The sequence below is a fragment of the Corvus kubaryi genome, unplaced genomic scaffold, assembly GCF_017639235.1.
Source record: "Corvus kubaryi isolate FWS band 111438036 unplaced genomic scaffold, C.kubaryi_AGA036_p1.0 37396, whole genome shotgun sequence".
Classification (NCBI taxonomy): domain Eukaryota; kingdom Metazoa; phylum Chordata; class Aves; order Passeriformes; family Corvidae; genus Corvus; species Corvus kubaryi.
The window spans coordinates 15,864,019-15,884,368 of NW_024581135.1; the positions used below are offsets into that span (position 1 = coordinate 15,864,019).

The 20,350-nt window shown below is 61.9% G+C and overlaps 1 protein-coding gene across 4 annotated transcripts in view; it reads left to right on the forward strand.

The window, feature by feature from the left end:
- Positions 1 to 19,829, forward strand: part of SPEG (striated muscle enriched protein kinase) — a 39,135-nt gene extending 19,306 nt beyond the window's left edge. For all 4 annotated transcript variants that reach the window (XM_042041010.1, XM_042041011.1, XM_042041012.1 and 1 more), the window contains 35 exons: positions 831 to 1,042; positions 1,313 to 1,401; positions 1,599 to 1,780; positions 3,871 to 4,131; positions 5,374 to 5,532; positions 5,673 to 5,862; positions 6,015 to 6,244; positions 6,423 to 6,542; positions 6,940 to 7,044; positions 7,156 to 7,362; positions 7,488 to 7,611; positions 8,007 to 8,179; positions 8,963 to 9,075; positions 9,260 to 9,428; positions 9,511 to 9,604; positions 9,963 to 10,163; positions 10,312 to 10,372; positions 10,573 to 10,650; positions 10,800 to 10,972; positions 11,078 to 11,104; positions 11,419 to 11,571; positions 11,791 to 11,833; positions 11,928 to 11,996; positions 12,127 to 14,320; positions 14,446 to 14,598; positions 14,677 to 14,793; positions 14,874 to 15,041; positions 15,296 to 15,418; positions 15,607 to 15,771; positions 15,954 to 16,614; positions 16,702 to 16,941; positions 17,014 to 17,237; positions 17,733 to 17,808; positions 18,059 to 18,208; positions 18,492 to 19,829. In XM_042041010.1, coding sequence (XP_041896944.1) covers positions 831 to 1,042; positions 1,313 to 1,401; positions 1,599 to 1,780; positions 3,871 to 4,131; positions 5,374 to 5,532; positions 5,673 to 5,862; positions 6,015 to 6,244; positions 6,423 to 6,542; positions 6,940 to 7,044; positions 7,156 to 7,362; positions 7,488 to 7,611; positions 8,007 to 8,179; positions 8,963 to 9,075; positions 9,260 to 9,428; positions 9,511 to 9,604; positions 9,963 to 10,163; positions 10,312 to 10,372; positions 10,573 to 10,650; positions 10,800 to 10,972; positions 11,078 to 11,104; positions 11,419 to 11,571; positions 11,791 to 11,833; positions 11,928 to 11,996; positions 12,127 to 14,320; positions 14,446 to 14,598; positions 14,677 to 14,793; positions 14,874 to 15,041; positions 15,296 to 15,418; positions 15,607 to 15,771; positions 15,954 to 16,614; positions 16,702 to 16,941; positions 17,014 to 17,237; positions 17,733 to 17,808; positions 18,059 to 18,208; positions 18,492 to 18,699 — 7,712 coding nt within the window. In that variant the 3' untranslated portion in view covers positions 18,700 to 19,829. The remainder of the gene's footprint in view (positions 1 to 830; positions 1,043 to 1,312; positions 1,402 to 1,598; positions 1,781 to 3,870; positions 4,132 to 5,373; positions 5,533 to 5,672; positions 5,863 to 6,014; positions 6,245 to 6,422; positions 6,543 to 6,939; positions 7,045 to 7,155; positions 7,363 to 7,487; positions 7,612 to 8,006; positions 8,180 to 8,962; positions 9,076 to 9,259; positions 9,429 to 9,510; positions 9,605 to 9,962; positions 10,164 to 10,311; positions 10,373 to 10,572; positions 10,651 to 10,799; positions 10,973 to 11,077; positions 11,105 to 11,418; positions 11,572 to 11,790; positions 11,834 to 11,927; positions 11,997 to 12,126; positions 14,321 to 14,445; positions 14,599 to 14,676; positions 14,794 to 14,873; positions 15,042 to 15,295; positions 15,419 to 15,606; positions 15,772 to 15,953; positions 16,615 to 16,701; positions 16,942 to 17,013; positions 17,238 to 17,732; positions 17,809 to 18,058; positions 18,209 to 18,491) is intronic.
- Positions 19,830 to 20,350: the final 521 nt, after the last annotated feature.

Below are 20,350 nucleotides of genomic sequence, written 5' to 3' on the forward strand. Positions count from 1 at the left end.
GATGGCTGTCCCTGCACGAAAAAAAAAAAAAAAAAAAAAAAAAAAAAAAAAAAAAGGAGGCGGAACCCACGCCCGGGCGAACCGGCGGCGGTTCGGCCCTGTGGCGTGGGTCGGCTCGCGGGGCTGCCGTAGCCCCGGTGAGTGCGGGGTGCTTCGGGGGGGTGCGGACAGGGGGAAGCCGGGCTCAGACTCCCAGCTCTCCGCTGGAGGCTGCCCGCGGGCATGACGGAGGCGCGGGGGCACAGCCCTCGCCCTGTACCGGGCAGGCCGCCCGCCTCCCCGGCGCAAGGCAGGGAGCTTGAGAGCGCTCCGGCGGCCGGGCTGAGGGGGCTGGAACCCCCGTGGTGGCCACTGGGCTCTGGCAGCACCCCGTGCCGCTCGCCGCTCCCCATCCCGCCCTGTGCCGGCCCCTGTATCCCGCACCCCGCGAGTCCCCCAGTCCGGCCCCCGATGGAGCGGACCGGCGGGCGGGCGGGCTGCGGGGGGAGCACAGCTGCCAATGTCACCTTCAGCCGTGCCGGCCCGGGCAGGGACAGCCATCCCGGGAATCCGGGCGGCTTAAGGATGGGAGCGCGGGCCGCTGCGTAAGAGCCACTTGAGCCCTGCTGTCGCCTTGCGGAATATCGCGTCCCCTTATCATCCCGCGGCGTGCTGCTCACCCCCTCCCCCGGCGCGGCCACGCACCCCTTCGCTGCCGGCCATTGCCGAGCCGGGATGTGCCGTGGGGTCAGTGTCCACCCCTGTAGTGCAGGGTAGTGGGAAGGCGTGCCCTGACCCGCCTGCCCGGCTCCGATTGCTGCCAGCTCCTTATCCAACCGCTTCTGTGCTAGCACCCGCTGTGGAGCGGCATGGGAACTTGCCCACCACCGTCGGCCAGGCCAGCCCCATCACATCGGACGAGGAGTACCTGAGCCCCCTGGAAGAGTTTCCCGAGTCTGGCACCCCCCAGCACCGACCGGCCATGAAGCTGCAGCCAAGAGCCGAGCATGGGGCTGCCCACGGCTCCCCAGAGACCACCTTCAAGGCTGCACCCACCTTTGAGGTGAGAAACAACTCCCCCAGGACCTGGTAGAGGGGGTACAGTGCCCTGTGACTGCAGCGCTATGGTCCTCGGTGCCAGGAAGTGCTGGGTCGGGTCTTCCTACCCCTTGATCTGATGTGGCGTGCTCCCAGCACCTGGGCAGGCTCCACCGCACCAGCTTCCCTGGTATTCCTGTTGTGATAGGGGACACACAGCCCTGGGTGCAGTGGTGGGGGTGCATGGCCCTATGTGCAGATGGTGCTTGCTGCTCTCTGACCCCTGTTTCCCCAGGTATCCTTGTCGGACCAGTCGGTGCTGGAGGGGCAGGATGTTAGTATGAGTGTTCGTGTCCGTGGGGAGCCCAAGCCCATCATTTACTGGTGAGTCCTGCTTCTCTCTGGTGTCACAGCTGGGCAGAAAAGGAGGGAACAGGCACAGTGACCTCTCCATTTGGGGATGGTTAGCATGGAGCTCTCATCCTGAGCAAGGAGTGTTGGAGAGGGGTTTTTTTGGGGATAGCCAGGCTGGGTGTGCAGGGCCAGGTATGACCATGCTGCTCTGCCTCTGTCTGGAGCAGGCTGAGAAACAGGCAGCCAGTGAAGTATGGCCGCCGGCACCATGTGGAGGAGGCAGAGGGAGTGCGGGGGCTCTTCACGCTGCACATCCTGGCGGCAGAGCACACTGATACCGGCTTCTACACCTGCAAGGCTGTCAACGAGTATGGCACCAAGCAGTGCGAGGCCAAGCTGGAGGTCAGAGGTAAAACTCCCTAAGTATGTCACCCAAGAACCTGAGGCGCCAGCTGGCTCTAGTGCCCTGCATGAGCTGTGGGGAAGGGGCCACTGCAGCTCCCCCCCTTGGTGGTGTGACCTAAGAAGGGGACAAGCCAGCCCACCCTGTGGTGGCACAGGCGGGGAACAGGAAAGTGGAGCTGCGTGCCTCGGGCTGTCCACAGAGGCTGGCCCTGCAGCAGAAGGCAGGCTGCCTTGCTGTCTTATCCAGATGTGCAGCCCTGGGTCCCACCTGTTGCCTGCTGTTCCAGAGCCCCACTGATCTGACCCAGACCCCACTGCTTCTCACAGCCCAGCTTTACGCCATTCCCTCCACATACCCACTTATGGGGCCAAGTGCTGCCCCTGGCTGCCCAGAGAGGGCTTTTGGCCTTGAGAGCTCTGTAGGAAATGTCCTCATGTCCTGCAGCTTGCTCCCTCCTTGCCCCAGGCTGCCTGCAAGCTGTGTGCCAGGCACAGGGCAACTTGCAAGGGCCCCTCTCTGCCCATTTCCAGCAATGTCCCATACGCATGGGACTTGACTGTCCAGTCCCCTTTCCTTGCTATCACTCCCCAGCCCTGCTGTGGTCCTCTGAGGACCCCAAAGTATGTGTGCAGTGTTGAGGGGGTGGGGGTGGGGGAGTTGGGACTGATAGCCAGGCTCTGCCTGGTATCCCCAAGGCCAGGGAAGGAGCCTGTGGGGATGAGTGATGCTGCCTCCCTCCTCTTGCCCTTTGCTGTGTGTGCCCTGCTCCCCCCAGCCCTCCCTGCTGATGGCTGCCTGAGCCCCCCTGGGCTGTGCCGATCCCACCCTGGCCTTGGCTGCACTGCTTGTACTCTGCCGGGATTATGCTCCCAGCCTACAGCAAAGCGCGGCGGCACGGGGGTGGGAGCGGAAGCCGTCCCAGTGTCCCACGACTGCCAGGAGCTGGGCTGCAGGGGTGATGGCCCAACCCCAGCCCCTCTTGGAGAGCTCAGCAGATGGCTCCGTGCCTTGTTGCCCACTTGCACCCCTCGTGCCGGCGCTGGCATGTGTGTCCGTGCCGGTCCCGTCGCTGCTGCACTAACCCTTCTGCTTGCTGACTGCGGTTTTTGTCTGTACGCAGGGGGAGTACGATAAGGGGGTGCATCTCTCAGAGCCGCAGCTGCGGGGCTCTTAGTTGGACACCTCTTAGGCAGTGGACCTCACCTTGTGTTATTACCTCCTTCTCCATCCGCCGCCTCGTCCTGGACGCACCGCGGGGACGCGCGGGCCCTCGACTGTGGGCAGGGGCTCGCCAGATGGCCGGGGCAGGCGTAACTGAGGCGGGGCGGGGGAAGCAGCAGGGGAGCAGCAGGCGCCCCCTCAGCCGGGCCAGGGTGCCCATATGATGCTGTCTTGTCTCTTGCTCCATCCGTTTGTCCCTGTCTGCGTGTTCTGCTGCCTCTCTCTTGCTGCCCACGGAAAGGGAGTGGGGAGCTAAGCCCACAGTTGCCGCTGTGCCGGCCAGGGCTGTAGGGAAGGGGCTGCAGTGCGGTGGCAGCTCTGTGACAGTCACCTTGGAGCATGGGAGACAGGAGACCCCAGGGACCCCACAGGGGAACACCCTGCCTGAGCTGCAGCGGGGAGGGAGAGCACTGGCCCCTTTGGCTTCACGGTGGCCACTCAGGTGCCAGCTTGGCCACCAAGAGATGTACCTTGTAGCCCCAGGGCTCGGGTCCGTCAGAAGCATCCCCTGGCTGTGGATCTCTTCTCCCCAGGGAGGGGGCTTGACGGGGGGGGCGGGCTGCGTGGCCGTGACCCTTTTTTTTTGTAGCTCTAATAAAATCTGTTTGGTAAAGCGCTGTGTGGTGTGTTCCTGGCACGGACACCTCCCCTCACCCCCAGCCCCCTCCCTGGCTCAGCTCTGCTTTCCACATCTCGCCTCCCCTCCCACCCTTCCCTGCTGCACTCCCTGCCCGCTGCACCAGGCCCCCTCCCTGCATGAACCACTGCCCTGCACGTACTCCCTCTCCATTCCCGCTACCTCTCATGGTTGCTTTTCAGTTGCTGAGATGCGTCTCTCTCTTTCTTTCTCTCTCTCCCCCTTCCCCGGGCAGCTCGCCCCGAGTGCCAGTCCTTGGCCATCGTGGTTCCCCTGCAGGACTTGGTGGTCGGGGCGGGGGAGATGGCGGTCTTTGAGTGCATGGTGGCCGGCCCGCCAGACATGGACGTGGACTGGCTGTCCCGGGGCCGGCTGCTCCAGCCTGCCCTGCTCAAATGCAAGATGCATTTTGATGGGCGCAAGTGCAAGCTGCTGCTCACCTCTGTGCATGAAGACGACAGTGGAATCTACACCTGCAAGCTCAGCACTGCCAAAGGTAAGTGGCGGGCATGCAGGTCCCCCAGGGGGGTGCTCACTCAGGGCTTGGCCCCAGGGGGGTGGATAGACCTCCCTGCTCTGGGCTCAAGGCTCTTCTCCCCAGGGATGTAGCTGTGAGTGCTGGAGGTGGGGGAGAGGGGGCTAGGCAGTGGTTGGTGCCCCAGGCACTAGGAAGATTTCTCAGGGAAACCTGGTGTGCATCAGTTCTTGGGTTCCAGCACCCTGAGCCCTGAAGCCCTGTCCCACCTCACTCCACTCAGCTCCTCTGCCAGCGTGCATGTCGCTCCCTGAAACATGGGAAGATGCATTTGCACCATGGCTGCACCAGGTGGAGGCAGGCTTGGGGTCCAGCTGTCCCTGTCCCCTGCCTCCAGAGCTTCTGGGCACCCAGCTCCAGTACTGACATGTCTGCTGGCTTGGGAGGTGGTGGAGAAATGGGCAGGGAGTCAGGGCTTCTCAACCTCTCCCACCAAATCCTCACTGGTTGCAGCTCAGCAAGAGTAGCATGGGCCTCTGTCCCATGGCTCTGACACGCTTGTGCCTGTGTATGCTGCCCACACAGAGCCCACTCTCCAGCTCACCTAGGCAGCAGGGTTGGGGGGTTGCAGGATGAATCGGCATTCCCTGCACCCTGAGGCTGGTGCCTGTGCACCCCTCCATGAAGGATGCTGTATGCCTGTGGGGCTTTGAGGATAGCAACAGTTTGGGGCTCAGGGATGTGAGGGTGTGCCTGAGAATAGTGTTGCCCATCATTGCCCAGGGTGGGTGACAACACCGTCATTGCAGCACAGCTCTCCACACCTGGAGCATCCAGCCTGCACCTGTCCTCATGCTGCTCCTTGGATGCTGCATGTGGTGGCACTACCTGCTTAAGCATCACTGCCTGTCCTCAAGGGGATAGGCCAGCTGTGCTCCCCTGCCCTATGGGGAGGACAGGGCATCCTCCCACCCCACCTTGCTGCTGGCACCTGTTCTGCTGTGGAAAGAGGAAAGAGGTGCCTGCTGCCATCAGAGCCCCAACCCTGGGCATGGGGACCTTGCACACATTTGTACTCCCCCACCCTGCACAGGGATAGAGCCTGGAACCCCACACACCTGGGCTCAGGCCCCACCATGTATGGGGCATGCTCACCCACAGCTACAGTGGTTGCTGGGTTGCAACCGGGGGGAGTCACAGGCTGCCTCCTGCCCTGCACAGGCATGAGCTGTGGGGGCTCACCAGTGCCTGCTCTCCTTGCAGATGAGCTGACCTGCAGTGCCCGGCTGACAGTGCAGCCCTCTATGCAGCCGCTCTTCACCCGCAAGTTGGAGGATGTGGACGTGGTGGAAGGGCGGACAGCGCGTTTTGTCTGCATGATCAGTGGGAGTCCCCCTCCGACGGTTACCTGGACTCACTTTGGTAACCCCCAAGCCCAGAGAGCTTGCCAAGGGCCCTGCAGGGCGACCCCTCCTCATCTCCCTGGGGGCTGCACCCAAAGGCTGCACCTGGCTGGGACTGGAGGGGATGCTACTACTGATGCTGTGTGTGTCTCTGTGCAGGCCGGCCAGTGCAGGAGGGGGAGAATGTGCGGATTCAGCAGGATGGAGGGCTGCACTCATTGGTCATCGTGCACGTGGGCAGTGAAGATGAAGGGCAGTACAAGGCAACCGCCAGGAACACCCATGGCCATGTGGAGTGCTCTGCTGAGCTCTATGTGGAGGAGCCGCGGCCATCTGCAGCCTCCCAGATGTAAGAGTTGGACCATCAACTGGAATCTGCTTCCCCCTGCTTGCTCCCCTCTGGGACTTGGTATACAATAGGCTTATGCAAAGCCTAGGGCTGGGGCTGAGCTGGGGGCACCGCACCATGCTCCCATCATGAGCATGTGTGGGCTCTTGCAGCTCTAAGCTGGAGAAGATGCCATCCATCCCGGAGGAGCCAGAGCAGGTGGAGACAGAGGCAGAGTGCTTCACCATGCCCGATTTCCTGAAGCCACTGCACAACCTGGATGTGGTGGAGTCGAAGGAGGCCATGCTGGAGTGCCAGGTTGCCGGGATGCCCTACCCCTCCATCACCTGGTACCACAATGGCTCCCGAATTGACAGCACTGATGACCGCAAGATGATGCAATGTAGGACTCCTTGCTGCCCTCCCCACTCCCTGGGGTCCCTCTACACGGGGTGGGAGAAGGCGGAACACCCTTGGAGGAGCCATCACTCCCTAGACCTTTACACCCCAAGAGGGAGGAAGGGGAGCTCCATGCTGCTTAGTTGGTGGGGTCTTACCTGTGTCCCCCTGTTCTCCACCAGATAAAGACATCCATCGTCTGGTATTCACGGCTGTCAGACACGAACATGCTGGTGTCTACAAAAGCGTCATTGCCAACAAAGTGGGGAAGGCCACATGCTATGCACACCTCTATGTCACCGGTAAGCAGCAGCAGACACCACTTGGGATGTGCAGCCACTCACAGCCACCCTGCCAGGCTGTGCCCCAGGACTGTCGCAAGGTCCTAGGGGAATAGGTTCGATCACAGGGCAGTTCAGGTTGGAGGGGACTTCAGGAGGTCTCTAGTCCAACCAAAAAGTGGGGCCAGCAGAGCAGTTCTCATCTTGTGGGGTCATCCCTGGACCACTAGATCCTGCATGAAGCTTGCTGGCAGTGCCAGTCTCACAGGGGCTGGCAGGCTGAGCCCCTACCAGGAAACCAGAAAGAATTGCTGGCCTCATCCATCCCCTCAGCCAGTATCTCCCACAGCGTGAGGCAGATGCCCTGATGAGTTGAGGGAGTGGCCATGCTTACATCCTGGCCCACCTCTCCATGCAGATGTGGTGCCAACACCCCCAGACGGGCCCCCCACTGTGGCCTCAGTGACCGGCAGAGCCATCACGCTGACGTGGAACAAGCCCAAGTGGCTGGACACTGCCATAGGTGAGGGGGCAGGGTATGGGCAGGAAGATGGCAGGGGGTGGGCAATGCCATGATGGGGTGCATGGGGTAGCCCCATGCCAGGGGCTCTGCACTGACCCTCTCCCCTTGCAGACCCCAACTCGGTGACCTATGTGGTGCAAATGCAAGTGCTGGGCACGATGCAGTGGGTGGTGCTGGTGACCGGTGTGCGGGACACCACCTACACAGTGCACAGGCTGACCAAGGGTGCCCAGTACCTCTTCCGTGTCATCACTGCCACTCCCAAGACCAACAGCAAGCCTTCCCCACCTGTGGGGCCTGTGCAGCTCCTGGACCGGGGTGAGAAGGGCAGTGGGGAGGGAGTGGGCAGCTGGGGTCAAGGTCTCTGTCCCTTGTCAGGTGGTAAGCTGCCCAGGGCTGGGTGGCATGGAATGGGGAGAGATTGGTGACAATGCATTTGGCAGGTCCCTACCTGGAGGAGGCCCCAGTCATCCTGGACAAGCCAGATGTGGTGTATGTGGTAGAAGGCCAGCCAGCCTCCATCACCATCACCATCAATCATGTGGAGGCCACCGTCACCTGGAAGAGGTAGGATGTGGCACTGTGCCTATTGCCTGCCCCGTGCCTAGCATCACTCCACAGGATGCATAAAGAAGGACTTCCACACCACCTCTTCATCTAGCCCACCGTGTGTGTGTGTGGGGCTCCTTCCCTGGGACTGGTCTGCAGGTGCACACAAGGGTGAAGTCCAGGGCTCTGAAGAATTGGGGGGGCAGGTCATAGGGTGCTTTCTGTGGGGTATTAAGGGGCAAGAGCCATTGAGGAGGCAGAGCTAGCAACAGGGTGTGAGCACTTTGCAGGGGCTGCGGGGTGGGCCCCTGACTGTAGGTGAGGAGGTGGTCATGGGGCTGTGGGGTGTGATCTATCAATGGGGCAGTGGGTCTGCCCATGGAGCTGTGATGTGACAGTTGGTCTGCCTGCAGGGGTGGGCAGGTGCTGGGGGAACTGGAGGGCACGTGTGAGATGACGATGCCAGACGATGACCAGCACTGCCTGCGGCTGCTGTGTGTGGGCCGGGGGGCTGTGGGGCTGCTGGCCTGTGAGGTGAGCAACTGCCACGGCACTGCCCACTGCACCCTCCGCCTCCGCCTGGCAGGTAGGTGCCCCTGCACTGGGGACCGTGTCCCTCTGCTGGAGGGTGGCATCACTCTATGGTGCTCCAAGCCCATGTCCCTTTGTTGGGGGGTGGCATCACTCTATGGTGCTCCAAGCCCATATGGTGGGGGGAGCATTACCCTGGAGGGTGGCATTGCTCCGTGGTGCCCCATGCCCATGTGCCATGGGGGCACTGCCCCATAGCATGACACTGCTCCTCAGTGCTTCACACCCATATGTTGTGGGGATGCCGCTCTACAGGGTGGAAATCATGGGGATGAAAAACCAGGAACCATGCATTGGCACTGCTGCTGGGTGTCCCATACCCATGTCTGACCTGGGCAGCGGTGTCCCATGTGTCCCATGACTGTGCATGGTGTCCCTCAGCAATATGCCATGGGTGGCACTGCTGCAGGGTGTCATATCCCTGAGTATAATTGGGAGGCACTGCTCCCAGCGCCCTATAGCCATGAACCACAGGGGACACCTCCACAATGCCCCACAGTATCCCACATCCCTATGTAACATGCTCCATCCTGTGTGCTGTAAGTGACACTGCCCCACAGTGCCCCACTCCAATGGAGAACTGCCAAATGCTGCTGCAGACATGCCGTTGGTGGTCTGCCCTGTAGAGGTGTCCCACTTCCATGTGCATTGGAGTGGCACTGCCCCATGTCACTTCATGCCCCTACCCCTACTTGCAGTGCCTTGCAGCTGTACACCCTGTGCCAGTGGCAGGGAGGTGACACTACGCCAAGGTGCCCCATGCCCCGTCTCTTGGCAGAGGCACCACGTTTTGAGTCCATCATGGAGGACATCGATGCCCAGGAAGGGGAGACACCGCGATTTGCTGTGGTGGTGGAGGGGAAACCGCTGCCGGCCATCATGTGGTACAAGGTGAGCTGGGAACCCCCAACCCCATCCTCAACCATATTCCCACCAGACCCGCACACTTCACTGCCTCGCCTGGGTTGCTGCACTGGTGATCAAGGATGTGTCCCATGCCCTATCCATGGGGTAAGGGTGGTGGGAATTGGTCAGGGATGAGACAGGACACCCCCAACATCCCTGCCACCCCCAGGATGGGGAGCTGCTGGAGGAGAGCAGCCACCTGAGCTTCGTATATGAGGATAGTGAGTGCTCGCTGGTGGTGCTGGGTGCTGCCGAGCCTGACAGTGGCGTCTACACCTGCACGGCCAAGAACCTGGCTGGGGAGGTCTCCTGCAAAGCAGAGCTGGTCGTGCGGGCAGGTATGGCTGATTGGCTCCCCAGCCCCTGAGGGCAGAGCCTACGTGTCTGGCTTGCCCCCTGCCACCCCTTTCCTTCTCCCAGCCCAGCCCACTGCTGATGCCACCATGGAGGAGGATGCACTGAACAAGGCACGACGCCTGACAGATTACTATGATGTGCATGAGGAGATTGGGAGGTAGGTGGCCACTGGCAAGATGGGGCATCCTGGGCCCTGCAGGGAGTGGGGTGCTGGAGCCAGCTGTTGGAGCTGGGGCTCCAACATGGGTGACTGAGCTCCATTATATGCCAGATCCTGGTGTGCTGGGGCTTCTCTCAGCTGTCAACAGATGCTCCTGTGCCAGCTTAGGGTGGGGAGCTGGGGTGGTCAGAGAAAAGCCAGGCTTGGGGTCTCTCAGTGGATGGTCACTGAGAGCTGTTGAGGCAGCAGGCAGCTCCCTGCAGAGTGGGTGCCTGTGCCAGCTGCTCAAGGAAGGGGGGGTGTCTCCTGCTCACCCACCTTCTTATCCTCCCTTACCCCCACTGCTGAATTGCAGGGGGGCTTTCTCCTATCTGCGGAGGGTGACAGAGAAGAGCACCCGGCTGGACTTTGCTGCCAAGTTCATCCCTGGGAGGACCAAGGCCAAGCAGTCAGCACGGCGGGAGCTGCACATTCTCTCTCAGCTGGACCATGAGCGCATCGTCTTCTTCCATGATGCCTTTGAGAAGAAGAATGCTGTCATCGTGGTCATGGAGCTGTATCCTCTGGGCACTGCTCCATGAGTGCACAGCACAGGAGAGGAGGGGAGGCTTTTGGGGGGAATGGGTGGGCAGAGTGGGTGGAGAGGAGCTGGGTGTGGGGCACAATGGAGCATGGAATTTCTATGCTCCTTGACTGGGGCCCAGCTGCTCTGAAGAAGAGCTGCTGGACAGAATGGTGAGGAAGCCCTCAGTGTGCGAGTCAGAGGTGAGCGAACGCTGTGGGAGCGAAGTGATGTGGAAGGGAGCAATCCTGGGGCCAGTGGGGTCTGTCCCAGCCTAGAGATGTGTAGTGCTCACTGTATCAGGCTACTAAGGGGGCCACAGCCCGCATCCTCCTCTGCACAGGGCCAGTGTACAGCTGACCCATGCTTGGGGTGCCCACTCTCCTCACTTCAACTCTTGCAGGTCCGGTCGTACATGCGGCAGGTCCTGGAAGGGATCTGCTACCTGCACCAGCACAGTGTCCTGCACCTGGACATCAAAGTGAGTGCGGGTCTTTACAGACTCCTGCCCGGTGCCTCCTGCTCCTGGTGCACTGGATGGGGAGTGGTCCTGCTGACAGGGAACATTCATTCCCTGGGGAAAGCCCCTGCCTCCTGCCAAGCTTCCCTCTGCTCTGCACTGTCCTGTAGCCAGAAAACCTCCTGATGGCAGATTTGAGCAGCGAGCAGATCCGGATCTGTGACTTCGGCAACGCGCAAGAGCTGACATCTGAGGAGCCACAGTACTGCAAGTATGGCACCCCTGAGTTTGTGGGCCCTGAGATTGTCAACCAGACCCCTGTCTCCAGCGTCACTGACATCTGGTAAGGGTAGCCCTTGGGTGGTCGATGAGCTCCCTGCTATGCCAGGAGAGACTGGGCACCCTGGAGGGCTTGTGATGTGCAGTAACTGTGCTCTCCTCTCTGCAGGCCTGTGGGGGTTATCGCATACCTCTGGTAAGTGCCCTGGTGTGTCTTCACAGGAGGGACACTCTTTCCATCCCCTCACCAGTTCCAGAGCTGAGGCTGTGACCATGCACATGACTCCTTACAGACTCAGCCTCCTTCCCAGCTGCTCCTACCTCTGCCCTCCCCATGGCGGCAGGGCTGAGGTCTGAGGTCCTGTCCTCAGTCTCCTGTACTTGCCATGCTGTTTCCCATGGCCCCATGACCTCAAAGATGGGGTCTGGGGTCCTGTCCTCAGTTCCCTGTACTTGCCATGCTGTTTCCCATGGCCCCATGGCCCAGTGACAGTGTCTCCTCCTTGGCAGCCTGACAGGGATCTCCCCCTTTGTGGGGGAGAATGACAAGACAACGCTGATGAACATCCGCAACTACAATGTGGCCTTTGAGGAGAGGATGTTCCAGGGGCTCACCCGGGAAGCCAAGGGCTTTGTCATCAAAGTGCTGGTCAATGACAAACTGTGAGTGCTGCAGGGTCCCCTTCCCCATCCCCTGCCCCTTCAGCATGAGCTTTGTGCTCAAGGGAGGGCAGGGATCCCTGTGCATTGGGGTGCCCAAGGGCAGGCTGGCTGCATGGCTCTGCCGGGGTGCATCATGGGCAGCCAGAATCTCCTGCCCTTCTTCCCCTGGCCAAAGCCCCTGAGCCTGGGTGGTTCTCACCCAATGGTGTCGGTTCACAGGAGACCCAATGCAGAACAGACCCTGGAGCATCCCTGGTTCAAGGTGAGCCTGGGCATGGACCCAACACCAAGAGGCCACGGGGTTCCCTGAGCCTGCTGCAGGCTCCCAGGGACACCACTGTCCCCTCACCCCACAGACGCTGGCCAAAGGGAAGGTCATCAGCACTGACCATCTCAAGCTCTTCATCTCCCGTCGGAAATGGCAGGTGAAGGCAGGGGCTGGGGAGGGAGAGGGCAGGTGGGATTGTGTCTTGGGCAGGATGGGGGGATGTGTAATGGCAGGATGATGCCATGCCATGCACCTGGGCCTGATCCAGCCCTCTCTGCCGGCTGCAGCGCTCGCAGATCAGCTACAAGTGCAACATGGTGCTGCGGCCAATCCCAGAGCTACTGGAGGACACGTCCAACCACCTTTCCATCGCTGTGCCCCGGCACCTCAAGGAGTCACCAGCACTGTCATCCTCCTCGGACTCAGATGACCTGGATGAGCTGCCCTTCATCCCCATGCCTCACCAGGTGGAGTTCTCTGGCTCTCGCATGTCACTCAATGAGATCCCCACAGATGATGAGACCATTGGGACATCCGAAAGGCTGCAGCCGGAGGGGGATGTCTTGGCCATGGAGTGGCAGAGCCAGGGCACAGGGAAGCCAGGGGTGGCCCTGGGGAAGCGCCCAAGGGGTGCTGGGCCACGGCGACCATGCGCAGAGGTGGAGGCACCTGGCTCCTCTGATGAGGAAGCCCCTGAAGCCCAGAAGCGGCCAGAGTATCCTCGCAAAGCCATGAGGAAGGGTTCCAGCCTGGAGTCCCCAGGGAGTGCCCGTCGAGGAGAGCTGAAGAGGGGTGGCTCTGCTGACAGCGCCCTGCTGCTCCAACAGCTCCCGAGGACTGAGGAGGGGGCTGAGGTGGTCCGGGACCCCCGCCGGGCCCTGGCCAAGGCAGCCTCCATGGAGCTGCCAAGGCGGAAGGTGGCCTGGGGGGAGGACGATCATGCCCAGCGCCTGGAGCTGATGCGCCAGCGGCTGCTGCGGGGCAGCTCTGGGGACAGCAAGGTCAGCGGCCTGCGGGGTCCCCTCCTGGAGACCCTTGGGGTCAGTCCCGACAAGAAAGTCTCACGGTCGGCCCGGCTGGAGGCACCAGCGGTGCCGCGGCTGGTGCGGGCAGCCTCCAGTGAAGCCACCTCACCGCGCCTCCTCCCCACTGAGTGCCGGCTGCAGAAGAGCAGCTCCTTCAGCCATGGGGACGCTGAGCCTGTCGTCCGGCATCGACGCTCTGGTGCACCCCTGGAGATCCCAGTGGCCTGCCTGGAGGCCCAATGGCTCAAGGAGTCCCCCTCTCTCTCTGCCCTCTCTGATGCTCGGCCCACAATGCCACCAGACACCCCAAGCACACCAACACCCTCTCCAGCAGATATCACTGTTCCCCAGGCCCCCCCTGCAAAGGCTGCCTCAGGGAGGAGGCGTATCCCTGAGGAACGTGGCCCGCCTGGGTCCAGCAAGGCTGCCACCACCACAGGGAAGAAGCCCATGGACAGGGGACAGGAAGAGAAGATACCCACCAAGGCTGCTGGACCCAGTGGGGAGGGGGCTGCCAGGACAGGAGCTCCCACCCCACCACAGCCCACAACCCTTGGCCCCCAAACCCACATAAAGTCTTCCTATGCCAAGATGATGCAAGCCATGGGAGCCATGCCAGGTGGGGAGCCAGCCACCGAGGAGCCCCCACCAACCACCAATGAGCCCCCACCAAATGTCAAGGAGACACCACCAGCCAGCCCTGCAAAGCCCCCTACACCAGCACCAGCATCAAGAAGGGAGGTGAAGCCCACCGGCTCCTCCAGCTCCCTGGTCATCCAGGACATCGATTCGGAGGAGGTCTTTGAGGCCAAGTTCAAGCGGGGCCGTGAATCATCCCTCACCCGGGGGCTGAAGCTCCTCACCCGCTCCCGCTCCGAGGATCGGCACCTGGCTGGCCCCCCAGTCTCTGACGAGGGCATCTACCGTCCTACACCAGCCGGCGTGCCCCTGGAGCTGCGCAAGGACCGGCCCACCGGGCTGGCAGCCAAGTCCAAGTCAGTGCAGGACCTGCATGAGGTGGAGAAGGATGGGGGCTTCTTCCGGAGGATGTCCATACTCCTCAAGCGGACCCCGCCCGCTGAGAGGAAGAAGAGCATGGGGGAGGACGGAGGCAGTGAGACCCCATCTGGTGGACGCCGCTTCTCCTGGAGCATGGCTCTGGCCAGCTCCAGGGAGCGGAGAGACTCAGAGAGCCTCAAGTCAGAGCCGGGGGGTGGTGGGGAGAGCGAGTCACCGGCGGTGGCCGTGCGGAGGAAGATCAGTGCCACAATGGAGCGGGTCTCGGCGCGGCTACGCAGCGTGTCGGATGAGCGGCCGGACGGCGAGGGACCCCGGGAACTCCGTCGCACCAGCTCCGAGGGTGAGAGCTTGCGACCAGGGCCCGCCCCCGCCCCCGCCCCCTCCTCTGAGTCCCTGCGCTCCGAGGTCAGCACAGGCTCCTCTGCCTCCGTCAAAGGTGAGCGATGAGGGGGGGATCCTGCGGGGGACTCCTGCTGGCAACCCATGGCCCAGTCGCTGTGGGCACGACAGGCGTGGCCGCCATGGCCTGGCCCCGCTCTCAGCTGCCCTGGGTGCCCACAGGTGGGGGTGACAGCCAGAAAAGGTCCCGCTGGGAGCGCTGGGGGCTCTCCCGGGGCAAGAAGGAGAAGATGGCCTCACAGCCCAGCATCCCCTCCAGCCTTCTGCAGGAGGAGGGACTCGCCGCCGGCCGGCCACACACACCCAGTGAATCGGGTAAGTGGAGCCGCAGGACGGGATGGTCGGTGCGGTGTGTATCCCCACCGCAGCCTAATCCCCCACGCTGCTTTCCAGATTTCCCCCCTATTTTCCACATCAAGCTGAAGGACCAGGTGCTGCTGGAGGGCGAGGCGCTGACCCTCTGTTGCCTTCCTGCTGGCAGCCCAGCCCCACGGATCCTCTGGATGAAAGGTGGGGGGCTGCTTGCACTGCCTCCGTGGGTGGGCTCTGGCAGGGCACTGTATCATCCCTCTCCTCTGCTCTCCCGACAGACAAGAGGTCCCTGCAGCTGGACAGTGGGCTGAACGTCGTCTCCTGCAAGGATGGACGTCAGATGCTCACCATCGCCAAGGTCTCCAGGAAGGATGCAGGGCTGTACGAGTGTGCAGCTGCCAACATCCTGGGCACAGCCATCAGCTCCTGCACGCTGGCTGTGGCACGTAAGGAGGCTGGGGAGACCTCAGGAGACAGAAAGAGCACAAGTTGGGCACATGGCTGGGGACAAGTTGGTGCAGGTCACTGGAGTACTGCTCTCTACATCTGCAAGAGACTGGGGCTTTTGAAAGAGGACAGGCTGGTTTTGCATGAGCATTTCCAGCATCTCTGAGCCCATGTGTTGTTATGCCCTCTCATTGCAGCAGCTCTGCCCTGCCCCTGGCTGGACACCCAGCCCACCCTGTCTGTACCCTTGCAGGGCTCCCTGGGCGGCCAGGCACCCCAGAGATCCCCCAGAAGTACAAGAACACGGTGCTGGTGCTGTGGAAGCCTGCTGAGAGCAAAGCCCCCTGCACCTACACACTGGAGCGCAGACTGGATGGTATGTGGTGCTGCCTCACATCGCCTGGGAGCCACAGCCAGGAATATGGGCTCACAGAGGGACACCTAGCCAGGACAAAAGTGCCAGTGTCCTGGCTGTCCCCTGTGGCTTGGCAGAATCAAGGACAGGGGAGTGGGCTTCCCCTGTCCCTGGTCTGCCCTCGCCTTACCTTACTTCTGCTCTGGCAGGGGAGCATGAGTGGAAGATTGTCAGCACTGGCATCGCTGACTGTTACTTCAATGTGACTGAGCTACCTCCCGGGAGCACTGCCAAGTTTCGTGTGGCCTGTGTCAACAAGGCTGGCCAGGGACCCTACAGCAACCCCTCAGTAAAGGTGCATCTTGAGGCAGCAGGTGAGCAAGCCCTGTCCCATGGGCGTGGGGCAGCCATGGGGCCACCTGTGGCCTCTTGGGTGCTTTGGGGATCCTTGAGTCGCAGGGCATCTTCCCCCCAGGGCTTTGGGAAATGAGGTGCCACTTGGACTCCACTCCTAACTTACCCCCACCTGGCTCACACCTCTCTTTGCTCCCTGCAGATGCCCGAGCTGCCCCAGCCAAGGATGTTGCTGTCCCCATTCCTGAGAAGGTGGCCTCCAGCCAGTCAACCCAGACAGCCGAGGAGCAGCTGGAGCCAGTGGCCACAGGGGCCCCTCCCACCACACCGCCACGCAAGCACAAGGGAGTGGTACAGAAGGCAGCTGGAGCAGAACAGGAGGGTGCCCTCCCAGGGGTCCTTCCACCCCCTGCACCCCATGAAGAGGGCATGCCACCAGATCCTGAGCTTCCACCCAACATCACTGTCTATGTGCCCCCTGAGCTGATGTTCACCCCCCCTCAGACTGTTGCCTCTCCTCACACAGACACCCCCACTCATGGCTCCCCTGTGCCCCCCATGGACACTTCTCCCCTGCCCCAGGCTCTGTCTCCTTCCAAGTCCCCCACCATTTCCCCAGTGTCAACCACGCCTAGCTCAGCCCCCACCCCAAACACCACGCCTGCACGGAAGATGCCTCCCTACATGGTCACCTCCTTTATCTCCATGCCCCCCACATCACCCCCTGTGCTGGAACCCACCACCACTCCCCCATCCTCCAAAGAGCCCCCAGCTGCCAGTGAGGTCCGAGGGGGAAAAGACAGCACAGCACTGCGACAAGGTGTCCCCCAGAAGCCATATACCTTCTTGGATGAGAAAGCAAGGTGAGTAGCGGTGGGACAAGATGCTTTGCCAGGGGTGTTCTTGCAGCACCCCGCACCAGGGATGCTGAATCCTGCCCTATGCCGCAGAGGCCGTTTTGGGGTGATCCGGCTGTGCAAGGAGAATGCCACAGGGAAGCACTTCATGGCCAAGATTGTGCCCTACGAGGCAGAACGGAAGCAGAGTGTGCTGCAGGAGTATGAGATCCTCAAGGCGCTGCACCATGAGCGCATCATGGCCCTGCATGAGGCATACATCACCCCCCGCTACCTGGTGCTCATCTGCGAGAACTGTGCTGGCAAGGAGATTCTCTACAGTATTGTGGACAGGTACAGGCAGGCACAGGGCCACCGGGGACAGTTGCTGGTATGGGGCTGCCTGCTGATGCCACTTGCCCCCAGGTTTCGCTACTCGGAGGATGACGTGGTGAGCTACGTACTTCAGCTCCTGCAGGGCCTTGAGTACCTGCATGGCCGCCGCATTGTGCACCTCGACATCAAGCCAGACAACATCATCGTCTCAGGCACAAATGCCCTCAAGATCATCGATTTTGGCAGTGCCCAGACCTACAACCCCCTTGTGTTGAGGCAGCTGGGACGGCGTGCCGGCACCCTGGAGTACATGTGTGAGTGGGGCATCAGGGGTGCGGTGGCATGGGGAAGGGGACAGGGACAGAACTGGGGAATGCTTATTCCCTAAAGGTGTGCATGTATGTCTATGCTCTGGGGGGCTTGGGAATGGAGAGGAACGGTGTTCTTGGGGAAGGTGGGAGGCCTTTGGGGTGCTGGGGGTGTCTGCTGAGAATTTCTATAGGATCACTGGGGTAAGTGGGAGAGTTTGGGTGTTGTGGGGCAGTTGGGGTATCTTTGGACATGCTGGGCTCTGTCAGGGTGCTGCAATGTCAGGGAGGGGTGCTGGAGGGTGCAATAGTGAAGTGCTGTGGGTGCTTGGCTGCTATGGGTGTTGGGGATACTGTGGATGCTGGGGGTGCTGGGGATGCTGGGGATCTCGGACTTCTGTGGGTGCTGGGGCAACTATGGATGCTGTGGGTGCTGGGGCTACAGCAGATGCTGGGGCTGGTGTCTCCGTGTATATGACAGACCTGCTCCCCTGCCCACAGCGCCAGAGGTGGTGAAGGGGGACCCAGTGGGCTCCGCAGCAGATGTCTGGGGCGTTGGCGTCCTCACCTACATCATGTAAGAGAAGGGGTCAGGGGGATGAGAACCTTGAAGTGTTGTCAGCCCCACTCAGGGCTCAGTGCCATGGAGAACACCAAATTGATGGTGGGCTGAGGGATGCTGTAGCCTGGCAGACCCTTCCCAGCTGGACATGAGGATGAAAACACCCTGGGCAGCTGCGGCTGTTCAAACCAGGGATGGGTGGGAAGGCGGACAGCAGTGCCCTCCCACTGCTGCCCCCTCAGCCCATCCACCCCCTCCACCACAGGCTCAGTGGGCGGTCACCATTCTTCGAACTGGACCCCATCGAGACAGAGAACCGCATCCTGGCAGGGCGCTTTGATGCCTTCAAGCTGTACCCCAACGTCTCGCAGACTGCTGCCCTCTTCATCCGGAAGGTCCTCACTGTCCACCCCTGGTGAGTGCCCAACCCAGTCAGGGAGGACACATGGCCCCAGACTGTGCCTATGACTGAGCCAGCTTCCTGCCACATGGGACCCCTCCAGATACCATCAGTGGGAACCTGGAGTCCATCCCTGCTTCTGGAGAGGTCTGGCATCTCCTGAGTCCAGAGCCCTGCTCTTGGAGAAGGCTGGGATCCCCAGCATCTTGCAGGGCAGGGGTGGTGGCTGGGTTTAGGGGGTGGAGCAGCAGTGGGCACCCCCAGGGCAGTCCCTGATACAGAGCTGGCTCTGCCCCAGGAGCCGCCCCACGGTGAAGGACTGCTTCGCCAATGCCTGGCTCCAGGACGCCTACCTGATGAAGCTGCGCCGCCAGACCCTGACTTTCACCACCAACCGCCTCAAGGAATTCTTGGTGGATCACCAGCGGCGCCGCGGCGAGGCTGTCACAAAGCACAAGGTCTTACTCCGCTCTTACCAGGGTGGCCAGCCACCAGGGCCACAGTAACTGGTGGCTTGGCCACGGCCATGAGGGGCCGGGGAGCCAGAGGAACATTCCATGGGGCACGGTACGGGGCGGCTGAAGAGGAGCCGGGACGCACCAGGATGAGTCCATGGACCTCATGTGCTGCTGTCAGGGATGATGGTGGCCAGCAGTGTCATTTTGGCAGTGCCGATGGAGAGGAGGGGCTGCTGCCGCCAGACCAGCAGTGGGGTCCGGCAGCAGGAGGGTGGTGGGAAGCCTTGCTGCAAGGAACAGAGAATGTGGCAGAGAGTCTGGGGGAGAATGGGATGCAGACAGCGGGACAAGGGAAGCCCCGGGTGGGAGGGGGAGAGCTGGCAGTTTCCCGGCAAGCCCTGGCCACGCAGGTCCCATCAGCCGTGTGCCTTACACTGCAGCCTGCAGCTGCCCCTGGCCACGGTGTGGCAGTCCCTGTGCTCCCCCTGGTTTGCACACCAGCACCAGAAGACTGAGGTTGCTCCAGTGGTTCCTGCAGAGAGGGGCCTGCTCACAATCCCCTGCCAGCCGGCACAGCCCCAGTCCTTACAGCTGGGAGCGGGGGCTGCCAGCCCCCACCTTCCGCTCCTCCCAGCCCTGGTCCTGGCAAGTGGGCTTGTGGGTCCAGGACCAATGCCGGTGCCTTTCCTGGGGCTGTCGGCTGTGCCCCATGCCAGGGTGGGGGACTGGCAGGCACCCCGTTTTCACAGGGGGGGCACCCAGGTGCCACGCACACCTCCTGTGTCTGCTCAGGCCCATGCTGCTCATGCTCTGCCCACCCAGCTCCGGACCTTGCCCTGTACCCCACCACCAGCCTGCCTGCCTGTCCCCAGACCCCTCACACCTCCCACCTGACCCTGAGGTGCCTTGCCCTGCCCTGTGCCCCCTCCTCAGCCCTCCCTGGCTGGTGGCACAATGCGCAGTGCCCTGAGCAGGGGGACAGGAGTAGCGGCTGGGCACTCACCTTCCTCATGCTGCTGTAGTGATAGGGCTTTATTTATTGACTTTGCGGAGAAGGCGTCTGCTCATTCCTGTCCCCATCCCTGTCCCCTCCTCTCTGCCGGGCTCCGGAGTTGCCAATGTCCCCATGGTTTGGAGCAAGCAACATGCCAGAGCAGCAATAAAGACCCTGAGCAGCCCCTCGTTTCAGTGCCTTGCTGGGAGGGGATTGCATGAGTGTGAAGTGCAGCCCCTGGTATCTCGGGAGGGTCCTTGCCCCAAAACCTAGGGACCCGAGTCCAGAAAGGGTTCCACGTGAGGCTGGGCTTCCATGTTGAAAATCTAGTGAAAAAGGCAGAGAAGCTGTGAAGCACTGGCGTGAGCGCAGCGGGGCTGATTCACATGGCCCTCATGTCATGGAGTGAAAATACGGAGTGCCAGAGGGCCCGATGGTGGCTGGGACAGCACGACAGCAGGGAAGGGCTCCTGCTGCGGGCATGGCAGGTGCCGGTGAGGGACCTGATGCCTGGCTATAAATATCCGCTACCCATATGAGGCCGGGCCGTGCCAGCAGGGACCGCTCCGGTTACGGCCCGCCGGCCCCCCCAGCTGCCCTGGCTGCACCCACCAGCCCCTCGGTGCCGTGCCTGCCGCTGTGGGCACGGGCACACGCGCACAGCCTGGTGCCTGCGGGCAGTCGCACACTTCCCGACACACACAC